General features: G+C 36.9%; 1 protein-coding gene across 6 annotated transcripts in view; it reads left to right on the top strand.

The window, feature by feature from the left end:
• Nucleotides 1-24,826, top strand: part of CNKSR2 (connector enhancer of kinase suppressor of Ras 2) — a 207,743-nt gene that overhangs the window by 74,375 nt on the left and 108,542 nt on the right. For 4 of the 6 annotated variants that reach the window (XM_071430405.1, XM_071430402.1, XM_071430408.1 and 1 more), the window contains exons 5-8: nucleotides 852-893; nucleotides 10,693-10,812; nucleotides 17,287-17,346; nucleotides 22,021-22,089. In XM_071430405.1, coding sequence (XP_071286506.1) covers nucleotides 852-893; nucleotides 10,693-10,812; nucleotides 17,287-17,346; nucleotides 22,021-22,089 — 291 coding nt within the window. The remainder of the gene's footprint in view (nucleotides 1-851; nucleotides 894-10,692; nucleotides 10,813-17,286; nucleotides 17,347-22,020; nucleotides 22,090-24,826) is intronic. The other 2 variants (XM_071430403.1, XM_071430406.1) reach the window with 2 other exon arrangements.

Below are 24,826 nucleotides of genomic sequence, written 5' to 3'. Positions count from 1 at the left end.
CACCTGAATGAACTCAAGAGTGGTTCTTTTACCAATATTGATTGTATTCTGTGTGCTCTCTGCCTTGGGAATTCTATTTCCTTATATCCACTGAGATTCTGGCCTGTCAGAAAAACCTTTGCAGTCCCAGCCCCATCTGTTGGTGTTGCTTATGGAAGCTGCCTCACGTGCTGCAAGAGCTAATGAGAATGTACCCACGGTCCCAGCAGGCTGGGTGTGCCTCAGGTTTAATGGGTGAGCTTTGGGTTAGGTGTTTCTCTTCCCTCTTGTCAGGGTGCGTTATAAACAATCAACTCCTCTTCCCCCTCCACCAAGGCTCTCCTTCCCTTCTTCAGCAGTGTGCAAAAATGTCAGTGCAGCTCAGCTAGAATTGTTCATCTCAGTCACTTAGGACTGTTGCTGGTATCTCTGTTTTCCAGTGGGACCATTAGAAGCAGGTCATTATTGTCCACGCTCAGGGATGGCTGGTGGAATGCACTTGGGTGATATCTCTGTTTTCCAGTGGGACCATTGAAGGAGGTCATTCTTGTCCATGCTCAGGGATGGCTGCTGCAAGGCACTTGGGTGGTAGACATGTGACTAACTGGTACATGCCAAAAGCATGTAAAGTAGGGACAGTGTTGTCTGTCTCAAGGAAGGAAACAGCTAGAGCTAGTGAACAGATATAAGCATTTACCAGTATCTCGTTTCCTTTAAGTGGTAACTTCACACTTTCTTTGAATTCTAAGTCTTTGAAATATTTTGTTTAATCTTAAAGACTTTTCAATTTGGTTCAGTTCCTTTAAGGGTAAGTAAAGGAAGGGAAAATGATTGGACCAATTTAACCTGCTTTTTCTGCTTTCCTTTTTCAGGATTGCACAGTATATGAAACAGAGAACAAAATTCTTCATGTGGTAAGTACCATTTGGATTTCTCATAACCAAGTTTGTATAGACCACATAGAATTTTAGAGCTATGTGTTTTGTACTTTTTGTATGCAGTGCCAGTTTGATAACTAACTAGACTGAGCATGACTGAGTGAATTTATGGAACTACTTGTGAGCAGTTCAGGAGCTTTGAAACAGTTTGTTTTTGTCTGGCTCAGGCCCATCTGTTATTTGTAAGCCATGATTAGAAGAGTGATGTTTTAAAAAGGCAGTTTTTTGAGAGAGAGATGGTTGCTATGCTTCTATGAAATAATTTATGTTTGTGTTAGTGATATAGCTTAATTTAAACAGCTTTATTCCTCATAGGAGCCAGGAGATAGCCTAATTATAGGAAAATTAATGCAATGTTTCCTTTTGAATTCTGAGCATAAATACAATAGTCTCTTCCGAGAATCTTTAGTGCTATTTACGGTAAATAAAGCAGATAAAAGTTATCAGGGCATCAGAAAACATGATGAGTTTAAAAGGCTGGTGTATAGAGTGTGAAAAGCTTGAGTAAACCTTGTCTGAGAGCTGCACCCAAATTTTGGGTATTAAATTGTGTTTCAAGTTGTGAATGAGCTTTAGTGAGTATTAACCCTCAGCTTGTTTCTAAAAGTCAGAAGTGAAGATAATCTCTTTAAGGGTGAGTAATGAATTAGTTTAATTTATTTCTCATTCAGGTAGGTTTTGATATCTTACTGTTCTTATTCTCAGAGCTTAAGCCAGAAAATACTGAATTTTTTTAAGTGATCTTCCCAGTTGAAATACTTACTTTTCTGTTATTTATTTTATTCATAGTGTACCTGTATGAAATGCTTGGCAGGCTGAATCCTGTAAGCTTTTGATGCTTTGGTATCACAATGATGTGAATAAAAAGTCTCCTTGTATTTTTAAGTTTCACTGACATTTTTTCAGGTGTGAGACATAAAGAATTAGCAAATTTAGTGAGGCTGATATCATCATCTACACTAGGTCAACCTCTGCAAGTATTTAAGTAATAAAATCTTTTATTACATAATCTTGGCAGAAATTGAAGTGCTATGAGTTTGAAATTTATATAAATAGCTTGGTTTTCAAAGCATGCTTGCTGTCTGCTGTAAGAGCTGAGAATTCTGAAATCTTCTATATACGCTATATACCTTTTACAAATTGGCAGAAAGGATTGTAAAGGAAGTGCCAGAATTCAGGACTGAAGAAACATCACTTTATACAGTCATTAACAGACAGTTTTGAAGAAACTGAGAGGGGTTAATTCAGGATACATGAGTACACAAAATTGAGACAGGTTTCAAAAGTTAATTTACATCATTCAGACTCTTGTAGGTTTATTTCTTTAGTCTGCAGTAGCTTCATTGTGGTCACAGATGGACATAGGTATAAAGGTACCTTCTGTGATCACTGCTCAAGCTTGAAAGGAAATATGAGCACAAACAGAGCCTTGAATGCCTTAGTGAAGCCGTGGGTTAAAAATGACCCTGTAAGGATTAAACACAACTGTATGGATTACATGTAACTTGGAGCATTTCTGACCATGGTGCATATCAGCTGATCAGTGGGATTTGATGGGGGAAAGGCTGACCAAAAGCAATTGGTAAAAGAGGTAAATCTGTGACTAAATAAATAAATTATGGCATTTGAAATCATAGTAGGCACATAGAAGATCCTCATCATATTTTCAGTTTGAAGGTAGTTTTTTACATGTGCAGGTGAAAAGGTTGATGGAAGAATTGGAATTGAAAGCAGTCACAATTCCCTCTAAGCCTTTTCCTTGGAAGATAGAAAAAGGTGTCAGGGGTTTAGCCCATTAGACAATCTGAAGGGAGCAATCCAACAGTGAAAATGGGTTTCTCTGATACAAAAAGAACAGCAGTAAATTGTGAGAAAGGCACTGAAGGATCCTTGAGTTAGAAATACTGGGAGAAATAGGAAAGATAGAGAGGACATGTGCACAGATATTGTAGGAGAGAAAGTAAATTCTCTTTTCTTAAATTCCAAGACCACACCATTCCAAGTCCATTTTCAGAGTCCATTTCCCATCTGACGTGATGTTTGACCAGCATCCCATCCAGCTGCCTTTGAATGATCAGATACAAGCATAGAGCTGTGTTTGCTGAGCTGACTTAGACAAGAAGTTAAATTCAAAGCTGTGGGCTCATCCCATGTAATTTCATGTACCACTTTCTCTTCATGACACAAGGAAACAAGTTTTTTCAAAAAGTGAAAGGATATTGCTAACGATCAATTAGCATTTCATGCAATTAGCATAAGGAAATCCTTATTGCAACAACATTGGTATTCTTACTTAAGATTGAAGCCAAATTTTAAGAGAGTCTTCTTACATAAGTAAAATTGATCTAGAGCTACAGAAATGAAAAAAAAAAAAAGACTTAAAAGACAGTTGTGTACTCTTACTTGTTAGGACACCAAGATATTTACCACCTTAGGAGCAGACTGTTGATCAGAGTAGTAGATTTTTGTGTTCTGCGTTGAACATCTCCATTGTCCATGGAATGAAAAGGGGTTTGTTTTTTTTTTTTTTTTTTGTTTTTTTTTTTTTTTTGTGGTTTTTTTTTTTTTTTGTGGTTTTTTTGTTTTTTTTGGTTTTTTTGTTTTTTTGTTTTTTTTTTTGACTCATGCTGTGGATCAAGGGCTGGAGCTTTGTAAGCACAGATGTCCTGTGGGGATGCTGCCCTGTTTCCCTTGTAGTGAGCCTGTGCCAAACTGGGGAACAAGAGAATGTATGGGCACAGCAGAGATGTGAGAGCATCCTTAGCTATTGAATTACACACAAGGAAACCTCCAAAGTTAACCCATCACTGAGTATTCATGACTTCCTCTAGGGGGATAGAATATAAGAACATAAAGGTAGTATAGAAAGTAATCTCACCCCTAAGGAGTTGCAGCTGGGCCAATTGTGAAAGATTAGGAACAGGCCTGACTTTAACAGGCCACAGCTGTAACCAATGAGAAGAAGAGAGCTATAAAAGAGTGGGGTGGCTGGCTGAGAAGGAACTGGAGTCAGTGGCTGCTTTGAGTGCTCTGAGGAGCTGCCCACGAGAAACACCGAGAGGGTGTGGAACTTCTGTGATAAGGAGACAATGGCACCCCTGCAATAAGATGATAACAGCTTCCTCCAAAGCATGGTGAAGTAGGCAAGAATCTCAAATAAATGACTGACTAGTTTGCTTTAATTAGGGAGGCCAAAAAACAGTTAATGTGCTCGTATTCTAACAGCACTAATTTTTTTTTAAAAGCACATGAATGCCCTCTTTCCTTCAGAGGTGACAGTGTGTGACATGTGGAGGTGGCAGAATTGTCTTGTCCACAGACAGCATGTTTCAGTGTCACTTAAAGTATTCATATGTTAGCTTTTCAGGACTTGCTTTTTAAGAAATGGTGTTTTGGAGACACAGAACTCTATAGCTTCAGCTTATATTCAGGGAAGAAATATTTTTGTTTGCTCCAAGCAATATGAGTTTCAAATGCTTTTAAAAAGTATTTTGATTATCACTTATGGTATTAGGTTAGGCAGGAAATGAATCTATGTTATTCAAGTAAACATATAAAATGTATTTGAATGAAAAAGGTCTGATTGAATAATTATGAAGTTGTAAGATGCAATTACCTACTTGAACTTGTTTATTTCTTCTAAATGGAGTTTCAAAGTGTGTCTAGGGAAAAAAATGTCTCTTCTGTAATGCTTTGTCCTAGTGTTGAAAAAGTTATTTAAGGACACCTACATTTCTTAAACTTTTGGGGTTTTTTTCTGTGACTTCCTTCTCAGAAATACGTGGTTTCTGTGGAATAAGAAGCATAAAACCCACAGAAATAATGTGTTGGGTTCTGCTCATTAAATTTCTGAAATGTTCATGAATAAGGAGAAATGCTTTGGATTTCTGCTGCCTCGTTTCTCAGTATGTTTTTTCAAGGGTAGCTTCCTCTAAGTAAGCAATGTAATAAATAGTTAAATAATACTAGTCATAATTTCTTGATATAAACAGAAATGAAATAGCACTAGAAAATAATACTAACAGAAGTAGATGGCAGTAAAAATATTAATTTTTTTAGTATCTTAAAGAAGAACAGGTTTAGTATTACATAGGGTCTAAATAGGGAAGGATAAGCCATAGTTGTGGAGCTGGCTTCAAAATTGAAAATTACTATGCTCTTGCTAGTTCATATTTAGAATCTTTATATTGATTTAACTTGAGATGATAAAGTATTTAGGAAATTGCTCAACTTAAAAGGCTATCAGTTTATATCTGCTTATTTGGGGAATTATATGTTGATCCTTGCAAAATTCTGACTGGAGTTTTAAAATACTTGAAAAATAATTCATTGATTCCATCCAGCTGTTCAAGGCTGTATTTGGTGGAAATACCCAGTTCAGATTAATCCACGTGAAGCAGTAGAGTATTAAAAGAAGAGCAAAGCTAGAAGAACTAATTATAGAAAGTAGAGGCCCGGCTTCAGTCAGATTAACAGTAAGTTTTAACTGAAAATTTTTAATAATTTTTCTTTTAACTTTGTTAGTTTAATTCCATAAGAAAAAAAGACACTTTTCTTAAGGAATTTCCCTTTTTAAAAATTAGGCTGCATGTCCTGCAAACAGAAAATGCGATTTTTTTGAGTTGAAAAACTGTAGAAAGCGATCTGCAGAGGGAAGCTAATACTCAGAAGTTTTTTCAAAAGCAAATGAGCTATGCAAATTTAAAGATTTAAAAAAGAGAAACAAGCAATGGATCAGAATGTTCTCTTTTTCCAAGAGCCTTATTGAAACCACAGTGATGATAATTTGCTCCTGCCCACTATATTTGAATATTTGTTATAGAAGTATAATGGACTAAAAATACATTGTCAAAGGTATCATTTTATAGTCTTAAAAAAAGAAAATGTAACCACTTTCTGCCTTTCAAGAGCCTATACCTTGTAAATTGAACTGAACAAGCTTCAGTTTAATAGAAACTTCTCTTTTTGCAGCCAAAAGCAGATGTAGTTTACTATTTAAACTTTATGTATGCATCAGTGCATGTTCAGGCCCACTTGGTTTTAAGACTGCTGGAGTTACTGATGTGTTCTGTACAATATAGCAATTGTTTTGGACTAAAATGAATTGGTTAATAATGATTTGGTTTGGCTTAAGTTAATTAATTAGACTTCATTCATCTTGGACAGCTGCTACTAGCTAAACTAGCAGACTAAGCTTAACGTTACCCAGACATTTTTTTCTTACTGTTAGTCTTGAAAGTCCATATGTCTTCCTGGTATCCTGTTCCTCACTCTAATGCCATAGGTGGGGTGCTGATGAGGGAGGCTGGTGCTCTTCTTCTCCTCAGTCCTGGGAGCATGTTTATGCCAGGATGTTTCAGTATTGCAAATACTTGGCAAGATAGAATTTAAACTTGGCCACTAGCCTGGGTAAAAGGAAGGACAGGGACAAACCTGAGTCTGTTTGCTTGACCAGAAATGCTTGGTGACCCTGGAGCTGCCTGAGCTGAGCAGACAATGGATAGACAGGTTGAGGAGAGGCCACTGAGGCTGTGTCCATAGGTTCATCATCTGATGCAGAACACAGACATTTTCCCTGCACAAACTGAAATAGCCACAGAGAATCAAAGCAGATGCAAATCTAATTCAGTCACCTTTAGCTCCCCATCCCCCTGGCTGAAAGAAGGAGCAATTGTGGAAAAGCTGTTAGAAATTGGTACCTTACAGTCCAAAAATACAGGTAGAAACTAAGTATTATCTGTCATTCTTCATGCTCTGAGGCATAAAGAAGTTGCCTACTGAGGGAAAAATAATGTTTCCCTTTGAATTCCTACCAAACAACGAGGTGCTATGTGGTGATATTTTTTGTTCTCTTTTGAGTCATTTAGCTTTGCACATAAAGACTGTGGTGTAGCTTCAATCTGCAATTATAGGTGTGTCACTTGAATAGAGAGGAGAATTTATTACTGAAGTGCACTGATGAGTTACTGCAAAAGAGAACTGAAATCCTTGCTTTAAGGCTCATAGTGAGAACAGGGACCATGTGACAACAGGAGAAAATGTAATTATCTGTTGGTTTCTCTCAGTTAATCTTTTGTAACCTGCTTTTTTTTTTTTTGGTCTGGACAAATCCTTTCTCTATGTGCAGATACCTTGCACACTGGGAGCTAAGTGCAGCTTGAAAAAGGCTGGGGATTTTTAATGTCTGCTGATTTTTGTGGGAGCAATTGGATTCACAGCTTCCTGTGTGTCTTACTGTAACTAATACTGCATTGCAGCAGGCAGTCAACACTTGCAAAGGATAAAGGATCCTGATCTTGTTAACAGTGTTTTCATAATCAGAGGTGTAGTCTTACAAAGCCTCCAAAGGTATGACAATTTGAGAGAAAAGGTGACTACCATTTGATTTTAGTGGAACTAAAATACATGTCTATGATACAGATTGTCCTGAATAATTCTGCTGAGAAATAATGTGCTCAAAAATCGTTAGGAACAAAATGAGTGGAAGAAGTGCAGCGTTTGAGTGCTTTGCCATGTGGCAACATCTTTGCCTTGGAAGGACCTGATCCACTGAATGGGTCCAAGGTCTTTTTCCATATGGATGCCTAATGGGGAGGAAGCACCTTCATGGCGAACAGACTGTTTTGTTTGTACGCTGATTGATTAGCATGCTATCAACACAAACTGTGAATGAGAGATTCCTGAGAGTAAAGGCAAGGAAAAACATGCATAATTTTGCCTGTGTCAGCCTTTGGACATGTTTCCAGTGAGGGCCTACATACCCTGCCTTTGCAGTGGGCAGAGAATATCTGCAGTGTAGGTGTGTGCTGCTTGCTGTCCTGGCTCTCTCTGGACAAGTTCAGAGTTAACGAAAATTTTTCTTTACAGAATCACAGAATGACTAGGTTGGGAGAGACCTGAAAGATCATCAAGTCCAACCCGTGCCCTAACACCTCAACCAAACCATGGCACTGAGTGCCATATCCAGTCTTTCTTTTCTTTAACACTTCCACCACCTCCCCAGGCAGACCATTCCAGTACTTTATCACTCTTTCTGTAAAAAACCTTTTCCTAATATCCAACCTGTATTTCACTCGGAGCAGCTTGAGACTGAAACATACGCCAAATAGATACCTGATCCTGCTTATAGTTCAGCTCTTTAACCAAGGAATATTTAATGAAAATGTTTAAATGTATAGTAGTTTATAGGGATAATGTGCTGCATTATCCCCATAATTAATTAATGTTGAACGCAGTGGGAATATATAAGGAAGCTGTGAGACCCAAAAGGCAATAGTCTTTTAGAAATGCATTGAAGCATATGGCAGATTTTTTTATCCTAGCAGCTCGGTGATTTTGGCACCTAATATTCCCAGAGCTCCTCTTGAGGAATATTCACACCATCTTTTTTTATGATTGCAACCAATTAACTGTACTGGAATGCTGATCCCCATAGGCATTGCTGTGTAGACTGCCTGAACCCCTCTCATGGGGGGCAGAGGTGCAGCTGTTCCACAGGACTATTTAATGCATCTCAGCTTAGGCTTCTGCTCCATGCCACATCCTGGACTCGCCCAACTCCTCTCCTTTCCCCATCATCTGTCAAAGCAGCTGGGAACGTGTTCTTTAATAAGGAGCCACATCTGTGAAATGCCTTACCTTGTGTTAGGTGGTAGGAACACTCCTTTTCTGTGTATTTTGGCATCTCTCTGCAATGCAACAGTTGAAAATTGGAGAAAAAAAATTAATTCACTACAAATAGAAGCTTTTCTGAAATTGCTAATAACTCCATACATTTAATGGGTTTGGAGGAGATTATTAGGAAGAATAGGTGGATGAATACAAGTCTAAACAGATATGAAAAACTCCATTTTCATCTGCAGAGAATAATTTATGATGTGAGTCTCTTTACTTTGCAGAAATAGCTGAGTGCTCTGTAATTTTTTAAGCAATTTTTCAATAATTGTCAGTGCAGTTCCAAGATGGAAGTAGAAATAACATGCCAACACTGTATTTAAAAACACAAATTAACACAAATCTAAGCTTTCATTTTTATTATATAATTTATTATAATTTTACCTTTTAAAAATGTCTGCTCAAAGCAATTTTCATGTGTCCAAAAGCCATTAAAGAAGCCCAAATTTCAATAAAGTTCTCTTTTTCACTTTTTTGTAGTTCAGGTAAGGCACAAACCATTCTTAACCTCATTTTATATATTTATTGATGTTTTCTGTTCAGTAATGATTCTCCATCATGAAAAAGTAGAAGGGTGGTGTATGTGACTGTGGTTGAAGGTAGTATTTTTTCTGGAAGAAGGTCATGTTGGTATTATAAATTTTGTTACATTTTCCATTTGATTCTGATTCACTTATTCATCCTGAAACATTATCGCTCAATAAATAAGCAATTTTTACATAAGCCTAAACTTTCACCTGTTTTTAAATACTTTAAAGAGGAGAATGTACTGGTCTGTAATAGGATTAAGATGTCACTATCATTGGTTGGGGGTTTTTTGGTGTTTTTTGTTTGATTTTTTTTTTGGTGGGGTTTGGTTTGTTTTTTTTTTTTTTTTTTCTTTTGTTTTGTTTGGTTGGTTTTTTGGGGGTTTTTTTTGATGTTTTGTTTGTTTGATTTAGTCACTTTTTTAAAATTTTCCTTTTTACATAAGGTATTTGTAGTTTATTTGTAGTTTTTTTACAATTTGAAATTAAAATGGTGATTTGGCAGGAGGTTATATCCGGTTTTACATCATGTTTCCATAGCATTGTTGCAGATGTTTTTACTGTAAGAACTGTACTTTGGGATCTTGGAAGATTGATTGGAACAACTGTTGTGTGCAGTTGTGTTTCAGTCATTTGAGAAGACTGGTTAGCTTTCATCTTTGGAATTTCAGAGGAGTTAAGCTGTTTTTTAATTGCTTTTGGAGATGCCCACAGTTTTGGGACCAGAAGAATCTCCTAATCCCTGAATTTGCTGACAAAAGATGGATTGGAAATCTGAATAGGGAAATCATTTAAAGTTGGTGAAATGGGACTTCCTAGAAAACATTGAAACTCTCAAAAATCACTTTCTTACAGAGAATGATAGGAAAGCCTCACAGCTTTCCTGCTTCTTAGAAGAGGTTGTTCAGGGAGTGAGAGATCAGGAGATAAAACAGTACCAATTTCACAGTTTCAGCCTTTGTAGAATTTTTTTTCTCTCTTGCTGCAGATGCTGCCAACTATAACTGATTTAAGAGTTATCCCATTGTGAAGTGGTGCTTTATTGTAATCTTCATGTCTGCAACAGTAAATCATGTTTGGCAGCTGTAGAACATGGGAAACACAGTCCAAGGACAATTAGCATGTTTTATTAGTATAGAACTTTGGAGTTAATGGGAGTTACCTGTCATCATCAAGAGCCTGATTTTCATCTGTGCTGAACAGCTGCACATTCAATGGAAATCAGTGGGCTTTGAGACACTTACTGTCTTTGCAAAAGATGTGGGTAGGGTGGGAGCTGGGGCTCACTACACATTCCCTGTGTGCCTGAGCAGGGCATCTATCCCTGAGAGTGTGTGGGAGCCCCTCTTTGTCTCTGCTCAGATACAAAAGCATTGGCCTCCTGTTCTTCCCTGGTCTGGTGCTGTTAGTTCAGGGTCATCACAGATTATGTATTTCATATTGTGTTGCTGCCTGAGGCCTTTCCCCCTCTGCCTTGTATGAACTTGAGAAACATGGTGATTTCAACTGTATATTGACATTCAAATAGTTAGCAGTGGTCTGCTTATTGTGACTTTTTCTTTTTTCTTTCCTAGTGTAAAACTCTCTCTGGAGTCTGTGATCACATTATCTCACTCTCTTCTGATCCACTGGTTTCCCAGTCTGCCCATCTCGAGGTGATCCAGCTTACAAACATCAAGCCAAGTGAAGGGCTGGTAAGAAGTACGCAGTTAATCAAACCCATCATCCAGGATGAGAAAGTGATGGTTTTAAAATAAGTTGTATATATGAAAATAAATAGGACATTTTAGCCTTTTCTATTTTTAAGTTTGAAAACAGTTTGATTCCTTTTGCTAGTTTGGTTTCTCAGCTGGGCCAACAGGAAGGGATTTTGTAAAGCTGACTGAAGTATGCGGAGTTTAGTGAGCAGGGAGAAATGAGTAAGAAATTCTTGCCATTTATACCAGCTTCTGAAAAATGGTTCAGATTGTTCTAGGATCTTGAAGTCAGAAGGGACTTAAATTACTGAGATCAACTCAACCAAGAAGTTTGCGTGGGCTTATGCACAAAACCTGTCAGATTCTGGAAAATGCTTCATAGTATCTCGGGGATACAAAGCTATTTTATAAGTTATTCCAGGGCTTCATAGCACTGCTGATAAGTAACTCATTGAATTTTACTGCAAGAATTCTGCATTCTTAATCAGGTGCTTGTGAAGGCTCTTAATGCAGCCATCCTGTGTTTTTTGTTCAAGAGCTGACCATTGATCTCTTGTTTACTCAAGTATCCAACACCCGCTGCATGGAAAAAACCAACACTGGTAACAATTCCAGATGTATGACTTTACATCATTAATAATATCTGTTCCCATAATTTTTGGAGGTAGAAAAGATGATGTTCAGAATACAGTTAATTTTTTTTTTGTTTAGAGAAATAGCTTTTGCAACTTCTGCCCAAGCTTATTCTTGTTCTATATTCTTGAATAGTCTTGAAGGAGGACTGCCATACTCTTTGCAGCAGGTTTTTGAAGTTGTCTGGTTGCTGCAGTTTTGGAGAATATTTTGGTTTTTGGGTGGTTGGTTGTTGCTGGGTTTTGGGTTCATTTGTTTTTCTGGGCAAAGTTGGTATGCCAAGTTATTTTGAGCAATTGTACACTAAATTAATTTTCCATTCTTTTGGAAAATTGCAATTAAAATATGAGAAAAACCCCAAAAGCTTGGATGAGTAAATATGGCCCCATTCTTTGTTTTAGTCTGCAGTTTGTTTTCCCTTCCACTTCTGGCTTTCTTTTTTATCTCTCAATCCATTTTAAACTTGTCCTTCAGGATTTTAGCTTCTCATGGATTCTCTGCTCCCTCTCTTTCCCTCCCTTTCCCTTGTAGTCAACCTTTTGAACCACTGCAGTCAGCCTTTTGAAACACTTTCTTCTATTGTAATGAGAAAATCTTCCTCTTTCTCTTGGTCACCCTTTTATGAGTGCTGTCCATTTTTATCTGAACTTGATTTTTTTTCCTTTGTCTTGTGGCTGTTTTTTTTTTCTTTTTTCCCCCTTCATTTAAGTCTTCGTGTAGGTTGGTATGAACTCCCAGGGACCAAGAAATGTTGAATGGTATTTTTGTAACTAAGAGTGTGTTTCATGGGTCTGTTCCTGCTGGGTAGCTGATGAGAGAATCTCTTTCCCACTCTGTGCCTCTGTTTTACACCCTTTGTCTGTCTTGTCTGTTTAAACTGGAAGTTCTTCAAGGCAGGGTTTTTTCTTTTTATGTATTTGTGAACCAATTTAGCAGGGTCTTGATGTCATTGTCATAGAAAAATAATTATATGTATTTTTTTAAGAAAGGAAAATAGCAACCATGCAGTATACAAGCTTTAGAAGGATACAATGCCATTTTGACAGAGTCATGTTTTTTTCCCCTCACCCTTGCCTGTGTGCCACTATTGTGTTGCCTGGGCCTTGTGCCTCTCCTGTAGATTGTAAGCTCTCCAGAGCAGGCACCAAGGATGTGGAATCGCACCGGGAGAGTGAAAATCGTCCCCTTCCCTTCGGAGCCACGCCAGTCTGGCCAACAGATCACCTGTGTCATCTGCTTCCTGGTGATTTATGTGCTTTTGGGTTCTTGGGCTTCTGTTTGCTTTGTAAACTAATGCCTGCCCCACTGAGTGCTGAGGGTGTCAGTTTAAGAACTGGTGGTGGAGCTTGGAGTTGTGAATATTCTTTGCACATCAGAAATGCTGGGATAAATGTGAAGCTCAATCATTTTTGGACCTTCTTCCCGGATTTGTGCAGTGATGGAGCTGGAAAAATGGTTTATTGTCAACTTTGTTTCCAGATTTTTGATCCACATTACAGTTCTCTGCTGGCTTTACCAATCACCAAATAAAATGTTGTATAAAAACAGAAGGACTTCAGGCAGACGAAAAAAGGCAAGGATGACTGCTAACTGGGAAGATTTTTTTGTCACCTATCATAAACAGAACATCTACCATCTCAAATTCAATAGCTAAGAAGCTAAAGTAAATCTGGGAGAGAAAAAGCAAAGGACATGAGAAGGAAGTTAAAAGCATTGTAAACAATGCTGTTGGTGTTGAAACAATTGGAAAACAATGCTGTTTCCCTAAACTCATGGTAAATATATGATGGAGTTAAGAAAATGCTTGAAGCTTTTACAACTTAAAGAAGATTGGCATGATCAGGATATTTTAATCAGCACAAATAGTTCCTTCACTGCGTTTGGTCTTTTCGTGTGGAAACGTAAGTATTTGTCAGAGGTAAATGTAAATTTTCAGACTAATACCTGAATGAAGAAGGATCAAGTAAATGTGTTACCATGTCTCATAGATACTAAAACTAGCTAACATCTCTGACTAAATAACCTTTCAAGCAACTAATCCTGGCAAGCAGAAAATGCTGTTAGGGTGTGATGTAGAGAACCTTTTGTGTACTGGGTAAAGCAATGTTATGGGTGGGGTTTGGTATTGGTTTTGTTGTTTTGAGGGGTTTTTTTCATTTTTTTTTCCCCTCTAGCCTTATGTCTTGTGACTGGCTGATTTCATGTTCTCCAGTGAGTGCTGCTGGGGGAAGAGATATAGCCTGCAGTGGCTGTGCAGTAAGGGTGAAGAGTTCGTGATAGGAACTTACTTAAAAAGCCTTAAAATGGATTAATGTGGTCAACTTTGCAATCACCAACATGCTCCCATGTGTAATCCTTTCTTTTTTTCTATTTTTTTCTTTATGGACTTGCAAGTTGTTTCATCTTTATCAGTAAGCAGAATTTAGTTTTGTATGTTTTTACATTATTGATATACAAAGAGACCAAACTGACTAGCTTAGGTAGTATGTTTTACCATGAAACAGACTTAAAAATGTTGCTGCTTGACTGAAAACAGTGAATCTATTTAGACAAAAAGCAGAAAACCAGGTTTTTCTTGGGCAGTTTTTCTGTAACACTTCCAACTTTATTTTTATTTTTAACATAGAACAGAATATCAGAGATCTGTAGCAAAGGCTAATCTTGACTTTCAGTTGTTTCCTGTTCATACAATCATTTTAATCCCAGGTAAGTGACTGTGATGTGATCTCAAGGGTTCAGAAACACAAATCAGGGTTCAGAATATGGGGTTCCTTTTTTGCCTGCTGAAGCAAACACAAAAGAAAGCTGTAATGTAAAAATTGCTCATAAAATACAAGTCATTGATACAGCAGGGTGTGGCAGCTGATTTAAGTGTACTGCCTACTCTCTTTCCAGGATTCCAGTGCACTACTATTTCTGATATTTCTCCTGAATTTTTTAGTTTGAAATACTGGAAGAGCTGGGAAAGAGTTATTAACAGTGTTCTGAGAGTTGTTTGGGGTTAAAGAGGCACGTGCAACTTTGGAGGGCTCCATGAAAGTGGAGTCAAAGTAAAAAATTCAGTTACATGTGTGATAAAATGAAATTAATATCTTCTTTCTTTTTCCATCCAGCATTGCGTAACTATTGAGAAATATGTTATAAATATATCACATTCTGTTTTCATTATTGAAAAAATATAAACCAAAGGAAAGAAAGGGGGGGAAAAAAAGAAAAAAAAGCACAAAAGGTCTCTTTTCTAACCCTTAATCACCAAGATAAAGTGTAATGATTGGTTTGAAATTAGAGTTCTACCCATAACTGATCAGGACAATCTCTCATGTAATTAGGCATGAGTTACTCATTTTTTAATCTAGGCATACATTTATTCCTGATTACTAGATTGGTTATCATATGGTTATTTTAATAAAAGGAGTTATCTTTTCTTTTATCTGGTGTAACTGATTCTTGTAAATTCTTAGGGACTTATCTTTGATTATCTAAGACTGTATCCACCAATTTATTTCAGTGCAAATGGACAGAGCACACACTGATCTCCCCTGTATTCTCGATTTCTAAAAGTACTGTTGATATTGTGCAGCCACAAGGCGGCAGAGAAAAGAAAACCTGCAGATGTCTGTGGTATTCTTATTTCCATTCCAGATCAAACAATTGTAAGCCAGAAATGTTCTTTTTTCTTCTCTGTACCATTTCCCATATATTGTTCACTTAAAACAAGGAGTGAAGAAACATGGGTGAAAGGGGCTTATTTTTATGTTGCAAAAGGTTACCTCTCCTCATTTAAAAGCTGCCTTATATCAAGAATTATGTTGGCTCTTGTAAAATTAATGTGACATGGTACAAATATAACATTTATTAATTTTGCACTTGTGGAATAAATACAATCTAGGGTGGATATTTTTCAGCTTCCTTCTTCCCTCTATTTTTTAATGTGTGCAAAATCTTGATCCTAGTCTTTAAAGAACATTTTGCCAAAGTTCTTTCTCCTCTTTTGCATTTTCAAAGTCTTTAAAATTTATTAAAAAGACTAGATTGGATGTAAATTGTTCTCTGGAATGGTAGGACACTTGGATGAATTTACTATCCTTTGGAACAATGCTTTGCACAAAACTAAACACTGTGTAACCATGAAGTGTGAGACTTATCCTTTGGCTTTCACCCTGATGTTTAAGGTTGAAAGCAGTAACTCACTGTGCATAAAAATAAAAATGTGGCTTTCTTCAGAAATTGCTGTGTTTGGGGACCTGACTCAAAGTTCCTGGCACCATGGTCACTGTGGTTTTAGCTCTTGCCATGTTGCAGGGTGTGTGGCCCAGTGACTTGGATGGGGATCCTGAGAGGGATTGAGGTCCCCATTAGTGGTGGTTTGAGGGTAGGTGTGTGTACCAAGGAACAGATACCAACATATTTCAGCCTCTTGTGTGGCTCATTATGCTTCCTGTAAGATATCTGTGTATGAGTGTTAAGATGTGTGTGTATTATTAGTGTTTCCCTACCTCACAGGGGTGTTGTGAGGATAAATGTATGAAAAAGCCATTCTATATTTGAGTTAAGCAAAGCTGTGTGATGGAGCCAATCAATGGACAAATTGCTGAAGGTTCATAGAGGTGCTGGAAGTTGAAGGATGTCAGGGGGTTTCTGACCATGTATTAATTAGTAGGTTCTGGATTATTTTACCTTCTAGCTGTGGCAGCTGAACATGATAACTGGGTTTGATGTGACTAACACTATGTAATTGTGCAGAACAAAATAGGAGTTCACTTTTGAGCCCCTATCCAGAGAAACTCAGGAAGTCCCTGGCTTGTTTTACTGGGGATATTATCCGCTTTGTTAATTTGGGTGTACTTCCTCACATCTGCTACCAAAATGTGTGCCAGTTCTGGTCCCAATGTAGGTTAGTCCAACTTGATTTGTCTTCTTTGCCTCTTTACCATCCCTGCTCACCAGGGAGTGCTCTGGGCTCCTCAGCTAGGGACAGACTTCTCTGTGGCACTCTGATTAAAAAGAGAAAGAGTAGGTTATGGAGAGGATGTTTACCTGCTTTCTGTAAAGTGGTTGAGGGAAAGGAAATTCCTCAGAAATTATTGAATGCTCAGAATGTGCCAATTTTCTGTCCTTTTTCCTTCTCTCAGTGTCATAGTAGATGTTGTTAAAATGCTTGAATTGAGGCTTGGTGGAAAGGCATATTTGAGACACTGTCTTGGACTATCCATGCCGGAACTTCTGTCTGTTGACAAGCTATCCCTCCTTTTTTATATTTTTTTGAAAGAAGTGGGGTAGCTAAGGAAGTTGATGTTGAATTTTCCATCATTGAGTTTTATAGCTGAAGAGTTCTTTGGGATGAGTGAGGCTATTGAGAAGGTCTTACAGCCACTTTACAGGCACAATTCCAAGCACTGGTTTGAAAGTTGTGTTTGCAGTGTTGCCTACTGAAGATTCCAGATGTTTTAAAACTCAATGTAGTTTTCAAAGCAAAATAGACATATTGATCATACTAAGGCAATTTGTAATTCTGGGGCTTTTGGGAAGCCATTGTTCTATTTGTAGCTGAAGAAGTGTGTTTAAAAATACTGGGAAGTATTTATGGACATAACTATGATAAACATTTTAGTTTTCTATTGCTAATTAGGGCCAAAATGATTTGGGCTGTTCTTGAAGTGTATAAAAAAGCACTTTCTTGTGCAGAGACAAATTCCTCATGGCATGCAGTAAAGTCCACATGTCTTAAAGAAAACAAAAAGAAAAGAGCGATTCTTTAAGAGATATGCAAGTTTTGTTTGGATGGTGATGGTTTGTGAAACACTTTAAAAATTCTTTCCCATAATGTCTTTTTCTTAGGGTATGTACATTAAGTCAACATATGATGGTCTTCATGTAATTACTGGAACAACAGAAAATGTAAGTATTGTTAATACTGTATGTTCAGACCTGGAAGCCTTTCTGACCTTTCCTGTGGTTAATGCTTTCCCTTTGCCATAAACTACATTTTGCTTGCAAACTTGTGCTGGTTGGCTGTTAAGAACCAATGGCATGTTGGACAGCAGAGATGCTTGTGCTTGTTTACCTCAGAATTGAAAGAGTTGTTCCCAGTTAAGGACCAAGAGAACCAGTCTTGATGTGTTCTTGCAAGACACCTAAAATGCTCTAGTTGATCCAGACAGGAAGCAGCTGTCTTGGAGTTTGCTCTGTGAATAAAAGATAAATGTCTATATTATATTTAGACTGTTATGCTGAAGTTTGCTGCAGTATTAGACAAACAGCTTTTATATTTTCCATCTATCAAGCTTCATTTTTTTAAGAAATGAGTGCATGGAAATGGACATCCCTTCAGATTGACAAATAACCATGTATTTCTGCATGAACTTCTGAGTAATGCCTATGGAAAGGAGCACTTATTACCCATGTACTAATTCTCAGTGAAGGCATTAAAGAGCAAGTAAAACATAACAGACTACTTTTCAAAAGCCTTTGAAATACAACCTCCTTCCCTTGTACACTATATTTAGGGAACTGGCTGTCTGTTAGGAGTTGAGAAAAATTATAATTTTGGAGGAAAAGGCTTCTACCCCTGGTCTTCAATTAATCTGGAACAATCACTAAACAACACTGAACTGTTCCATCGTGGTTTAGTCAATTCCTTTGAAAGATTTTGATGGCATTTTCTTAAAATGAAGCTGTCAGAAATGTTTGTTTTATCATGCTACTGTGTCATCCTGTGGGATGTGCAAAATACCTACATGACATTTACAGCTGCTGCATCTGATCTGCAGTGAGGTTCTGTTAACATCTCAATAAAATAGGAATATTATTTTCATCCTTTCATAGGAGCTGCAGTCTGATAGCCTTTTTCCTTTCTGTTTTCTGCTGTGGGCAGAATATCCATGGGTCATAACCAATAGATAATACTTGATGTAGAATTTGTGTGAATGTGATCTGTCTTGGAATTAAAAAAAAAAGTAAGGAATTTCAAGGAAAATAAAAATTCTAGAGAGTCAGGCCTACAGCTATAGACATGATTAGTGAAATTAGCAAAACTAAACAAACCAAACAGAACTACAGTTGAACTTAATCTAGAAAATATATGAAATAAAGAACGATTTTTACAGTTGAATCTCTCAAATTAAAGAAGGAACAATTTCTTTCCATAACTTGCTAATGGATTTAATTTCCCAGGGGCAAAGATAAAAATAAAATCCTAATGCATTCCCTCAAAACCCTTATCTTCTGTGATTCATGAATATAATTTAAAGCTATGTCAGGAAGCTTCAGTCATGATGACTCTTCTGCTCTTGTTACTGACTCTTTCACTCACTGTGACACCCTGGAGGTGCTCACAGACCAAGACACTGCACTGTTATCAAGGGAAAAAGCTGCTGTGTGTTAAAGCAGTTGTGAAAATGAGCAGTGCTTTAGAGAAAGAATGGTGTCTCCTGCTTTTAAGAACAGAGTTTCTAGCTGCTTTCTTTAACGCACATGCACACACACACACAAAAGCACACAGAGTTTTGATTTTGGTAGATGGGAGGAGAAATACCTAAGCAGCATGTCCAGAATAAGATCACAATGGTGCACATGTGATCTGACCTGCTGGCCTCAACACATTTACTCCTTGCAGTACAGTTTGAATCCGAATTCTCTTGCATTTCAACAAAAATTTGTCCTTTTAATTTCCAAGTCTTCTCTTCCAATTGTCTGAATGATCCTGGAGAAGAACACGTGTCTGTATTAAACACAATATCATGGTAGTGCTCTCCACAATAATGTAAGAGTAGTTTTGTAATGACAGTTCTGCTTTTTCTGTCTGGTCTTTGAGGTGCTTGATGTCCAGCTGCAAAGTGCATTAGAGTTTGGATCTTACTGTTTGGCATTAAAACTCATCTTCTCTAACCCATTAGCCCTGCAGATCAAAGCAACTGAGCTCTGAAGCTTGGACTGAGAGAGAGCAGTGTTCCTTACAGGTCACTGCCCTGTAAGGGCTTCTCTCTGGTGGCCCTGTAGCCTTAGAACAAGCTTATCTTTCCAGCTCCTGTCTTCTGTCTTTTGTTTGGAAATAACAATCTAAAGGGTGTTTTGGTCCAATGAAAGATTTTAGGTTCCTTATTGAGTAGCCCATCTAGACCATATTGGAGAGATTCTTTCAATTCACAAACTGAATGTGTCCTTCAAATAAGACCATTTTGTCCTTTGGTTTTCCAGTAAAAAAGAGCATTTTTGTAAAGTAATAGCATTCAGTGCATCTCCAGCAGGAATGTGGCTTTGAAGCGGGAGCTCCCAGTGTCAGTACTTATGTGGTCTGGTTTGCTTTGCACTGTGCCCTTAGATCACAGGGAAGAGAGATTTTCAGAAGAAATACTACCAAAATCTCCACTGTGGGCATGCAGCAGTTGTGCTCCAGGGCCTCTAAACTGGACTTTCAGACATTGTGGGTATACCAGGGGAATAGGAAAAAGACATTTAGCCTAAAGGGCAAAACTAAATCTATTCTAAAGCATAAATCTAAGCAGATTCTGGATAGCTTTTAGTTACTGATGCGTGAGCCTCAGTGACAGGTGCTTCCATCTCTTCAACTCCCTGTTGAACTGATTTACCAGCTAATGAGGATGCAGTTGTGGTGTGGCACACTTTGTTCCTCCTAGTAGGACTTCATGAGTGAATTCTGTGCTTAATGATCAACATATACATCTAAAAAAGAAAGACCTTATTGATTCTCCTCTGTTTTCCTTAAATAGCCATGATAAAAGATACTGTTTTACAAGCAATGTCTCTTTTTTACTGGAGAGGAAAAAGCAATAAGGAACAGGAGTTACAAGCCCTTCATAAGACCACAGCCTTGACATATCTTTCTAAGTTTGTTTTTTTTTTTTACCTCACTTTGTATTTGAGGCATAATTGCAATGAGGCATTTTTTAACATAGACTTTTCCAGTTTGAAGATTCTCAGACCATGTTTTAATGTCTTGGCAAACTTGACCTGTTTTTTCAAGATTCAAGCTGAAATGCTGAAGACACTGTAAAGCAAAGGATGTGTCATAATTAAGTCCTGAAGAGGTCAAGGGTAATGACACAGAATTCACTTGTATTTGCATTTTAAAAGTCTTAGGTGTAACTACATCTGAGCTAAAATAGCTGTATTACATAGGAGGATTATAAAGATTTTAGAGGTATGAATGAATGAGTGTGAGTAGTGAAATGGCAGACAGAAGACAGATTATTAGGACATAATCACCAGTGTTAAATTTTTCCCCAGGTCACTCAGCCAATACCTTTATTGCTTAAATAGTGCCAAAATATCAAGGCTGGTGTTCTTTATATAAAGTAAAATGATATTACCAGCCCAGTTTGATTTAGGATGTTCTGTGCAATGTCTGCTAGGAATGAGTCATGAGTGGCCCTTCTTGCAGGCTTTCATGTCTCTTGGATATCTTTCATTTGTACACTGTCCTTAACATAAGCCATCAATTGTGTGCAAGTGAACTAGAAAGTCATGGTTTAGCTGTGGGACATATGTTTTGAATGGGGATGTATTACATAGGTTATTACAAAAAGTCCACATTTCAGGTGTGGAGCATTTTCTTTAGATGACCTCTTATCTCACCTGAATATTAAATTAATTTCACCCCTGAAAATAAAATTAATAGCAAGTTTTTTTTGAAATCTGCTCCTGAGCAACATATTTCCTTTGGGTTCTTTTTTCAAACTGTCAGTCTCACCTTCTACTGTGGAGTCGATTAAGTGCCTTCTGGCAGCCACAGTATTGTGAGAAAAATTAAAGTGTGACTCTGAAAAACTGAAGGAATTTATTTTCCTTTGAACTTAAAACTATTCCCCTCAGAAAACAATTGGTCTACTGTAAAGAGAGAAGGGAATGTTTGTGGGGCTTTCATTTTAATGAAAGAGGCAGTTTTTATTTTTATTTGGTTTTTTGTTGCTGTTCTCACTGAGAATTTTTTTGAGGCAAAAGCAAAGTACAAAACAACTTTGCTTTTTTGAAAGTGTGATCACTGTAGGATTCTGATGATGGTTACATTTCTTTCACCCTGACAGTGTTCCAAAACCACAGTTACCATTAACTTACTTGCTCTTCCTTGATTGTGCCTAACCCAATCTTCTCATCTTGTGCACTCTTTGCAGAACAGTAATTTACTACAGCTCTCTGCAACATATTGAAATGTTGTAGAATAAAAAGACAATTTTATGAAATTTATGAAGCATTGTCAGCTAGTCTTGTTAGGTTCAAAAGTCAGACAGAGATTGAGTTTTGAGGGTTAAGATATGTCCGGAAGATTAAAGCATCCTTTTGGAAGGATAAAATTCAGAAGAAATCCTTAGGACTCAGTTACTGTATATATTCATACCTTTCTTAACATGTGATTTTATTGTGTAGAATAGTGCATATCAATTTTTTCCCACAAGAACAAACTGATTTTTTTAAATATTTCTTTAATTCTTTATTTCACAGTAGAATGTCCATCAATCTAACCTGATTTACATAGCTTAGCAATCATACTGCTGAAAGAGAGATGATGACTGGTAAGACCTGTATTCTTGATCATCTCTTTTATTTTAAATTCAGTCACCTGCAGATCGGTGCAAGAAAATCCATGCTGGGGATGAAGTGATTCAAGTTAACCACCAAACTGTGGTATGTATAACTATGTTCTGTGTCAATTGGAGTTAGAGGTGTTGGGGCACATAGCATGTGGAGAGAAGAATTGTGTAGAAAAATGTCTTTTTATAAATCATTATTTCTTCTAACATCTAAATTTTCCTTTTCTCTTTTGAAACCACATAGTTCTTAAGTCTTTAGCTAAACCCTGATCATCTGAGCATTACAGGAGATACCAAGTTAGGCTAAATATCTATGGCTTGGGAGATCTGTTAGGCTGTTTTCTGCTTGCCCATGCACAAGTTGTTTTAAGTGTAATGGAAATTTTGGGTTGAAGGGATGCAAGGAGTTGGAAATACTGTGCCCATATGGGTTTCACATCAAGAATGCTTCCTGGAGGCTGGAAAACTTACTACTTTTCAAACACACTGGAAAGTGTAGAATGTGGTTTTTAAGAAGACAAGCATGTGAAATTCCCATGGGGGTACATAGGGTGGTTGACCTAATGTAAAGAGAAGTTTTAAACTTGGAATTTAAAATTAAACAAACCTTTCAGATATGATAGTCAAGAAAACTAATACTATTCAAATTGCCCTTTGTGGGAACAGATACTTGTTAGTGCCTGGTGATTTTATTTAGGATTAGTGAACTGTTAAAATTAATTTACCTTTTCTGAGGTGAGGCTTTCTAAGAGAAAAGATGGAGTTACAATGTAGAAAGCAGCTATTCTTTTCCCACAGTATGAAGTTTCTTGAGAGTAGTGAAAGTCAATATATGGTATTAGTGCAGCAGCCATTTGTTAAAAGTTGTGTTTTGTCATTCCACATGGGGCTCCACTTCCAGCTTTAGGCCATTGTACATCATGTCAGCTCCTCTGCACAGATTAGGGTAATATTTCACTATACCTTCCAGTTAAGTTTGAAATCAAATAAACTGTACATATGTGGACCTTAAGAGATGAGAAGCTATCTTTGGAGCTATGCAATGTAATTTGATAAATCCAAGCAGGTCAGGGTGAATTCTAATACTGTTTTGGCCATACAGCTTCTTTCTAAGTATCGTATCCTATGATTACTTTTCATGTACAGTTGATGACTAATTTCTCTGGTGTTCTGCACTAAGGGAGCTTATGACATCAATTTAATTTGAAAAACATTTTAGAGCATTACTATTTTGGCTATTAAAATGTATACACATCTGAAGAAGCACATCATTAAACATTTAGTACTAGCTAGCTATTTTTCCCAAAAATTTCTGATGGTGCTGTAAAGTTGCCTAGTTAACTTGAAATTTTCCAGTTGGCTAGGTATTTATTCTAGTTTTCTTAGCACATCTACACTGCATTTATTTGATGGAAAGATCAGATTCTTAACCCTAACACTACCAGTAATGTTTTGACTATCCTAAAATAAGCTTTCTTACCTACATGGATGGAATATTTAATGTAGGATTTGAGTGTCTTGGCTTTTGCGTAAGTGAAGTATTTTCAGAGGCACAGAGAGAAATAATTTTATTTTTAGGTAGAAGGGACCATAGAGAGCTGAGACAAACTTAGTTTAAATGGTGAATATATATAGTAATAGACTAAACCACACATTTACTTTGCTTTTCTTTGTTGTATCAACAATATAATTGAAATAGTTGTCATCATTGATATTGTACACAATGTATACAAATAATTTTCTTGTGTTCTAATGTTAATTTTCCACAGTGAAAGTCAACTAGGATTTTCTTAGAAATCTGATAGTACCTCCCATGTTACCTTTGCAAAAGTACACTGCATTCACTCTTCAATTTTATAAAGCCCAAGTATTTTTTTTCTTTAGATTCTGCAGAATTTGATAAGAATCTAAGAAAATCCTTTTGTACTCCAGCCCCTGTCATGAGGAATTTACTGTCCAGTTCTAGAAATCTATTTTTCTGGGAAGAGGTATTATTCCTTACACTGACTCTTGCTCAGGAGATAAATAATTCTGAAGATACTACATTTTGTTTTTCCTATTCATTGATTTTTTTCACACTTGATGTACTACTCACCAGCAGCAGATACAGGACAACTTGCTCGCTGTAACTTATATATCATATGTACATATCATATGTAACTCATAATACTTATATCACTAGTACTGACCATAGAAATAACTGATTAAATTGTTTAAATATCTGATTTTTTAAAATATCTAATTCTAAAGCTATAAGGGAGTGTTATTCACATGTAGCTGTTATTAAGCTCATGTCTTGTAAATGAGGACTCAAAATGAAAAAAAAAATTATCTTTAATGTCTTTTAGAGTTAAAACCCCCTTTTTAAAAAATTTTCTTCAGTTATTTCAGTGTATTTATCTGTCAAATTGAAATTAATTTCTGTCTTTTGTACTTTATATTTCAGAGAGTAAATACAAATATGAGGAAGAGAAGTTCCATACAATTGGTTTAAAATTCCAACTTGTTAGATAATACTTTTTACAAGGGTCATATTGTAATAACTATGAAAAGGCTGCTTTTTCAGAAAGTCCACTGGCTTTCAAGTATGCAGCATGACAAAGTAGGAGAATGGTTAAGTGATTTATACTGATTTATCATTATGCATGTCCTAATACTGGGTGTCAAATCGTTTTAAGTTATCTGTTGACATCCTCTGCTTGTAGTGATGCTTAATCTTTGTAGTATTTCATTTGGCAGTGAAATCAAAGAATTTTAAGTGATTATTTTGATTGTTTGCTATTCAATATAAAACATGCATAACAGGATTATTCCACTTGTTGCTGGCAGGA

The sequence above is a fragment of the Agelaius tricolor genome, unplaced genomic scaffold (genome assembly GCF_023055355.1).
Source record: "Agelaius tricolor isolate 1412-34295 unplaced genomic scaffold, bAgeTri1.0.p SCAF_7, whole genome shotgun sequence".
Lineage (NCBI taxonomy): Eukaryota > Metazoa > Chordata > Aves > Passeriformes > Icteridae > Agelaius > Agelaius tricolor.
Note: the sequence above shows the minus strand (reverse complement) of the source record. Positions and strands in the feature narration are given on the sequence as shown.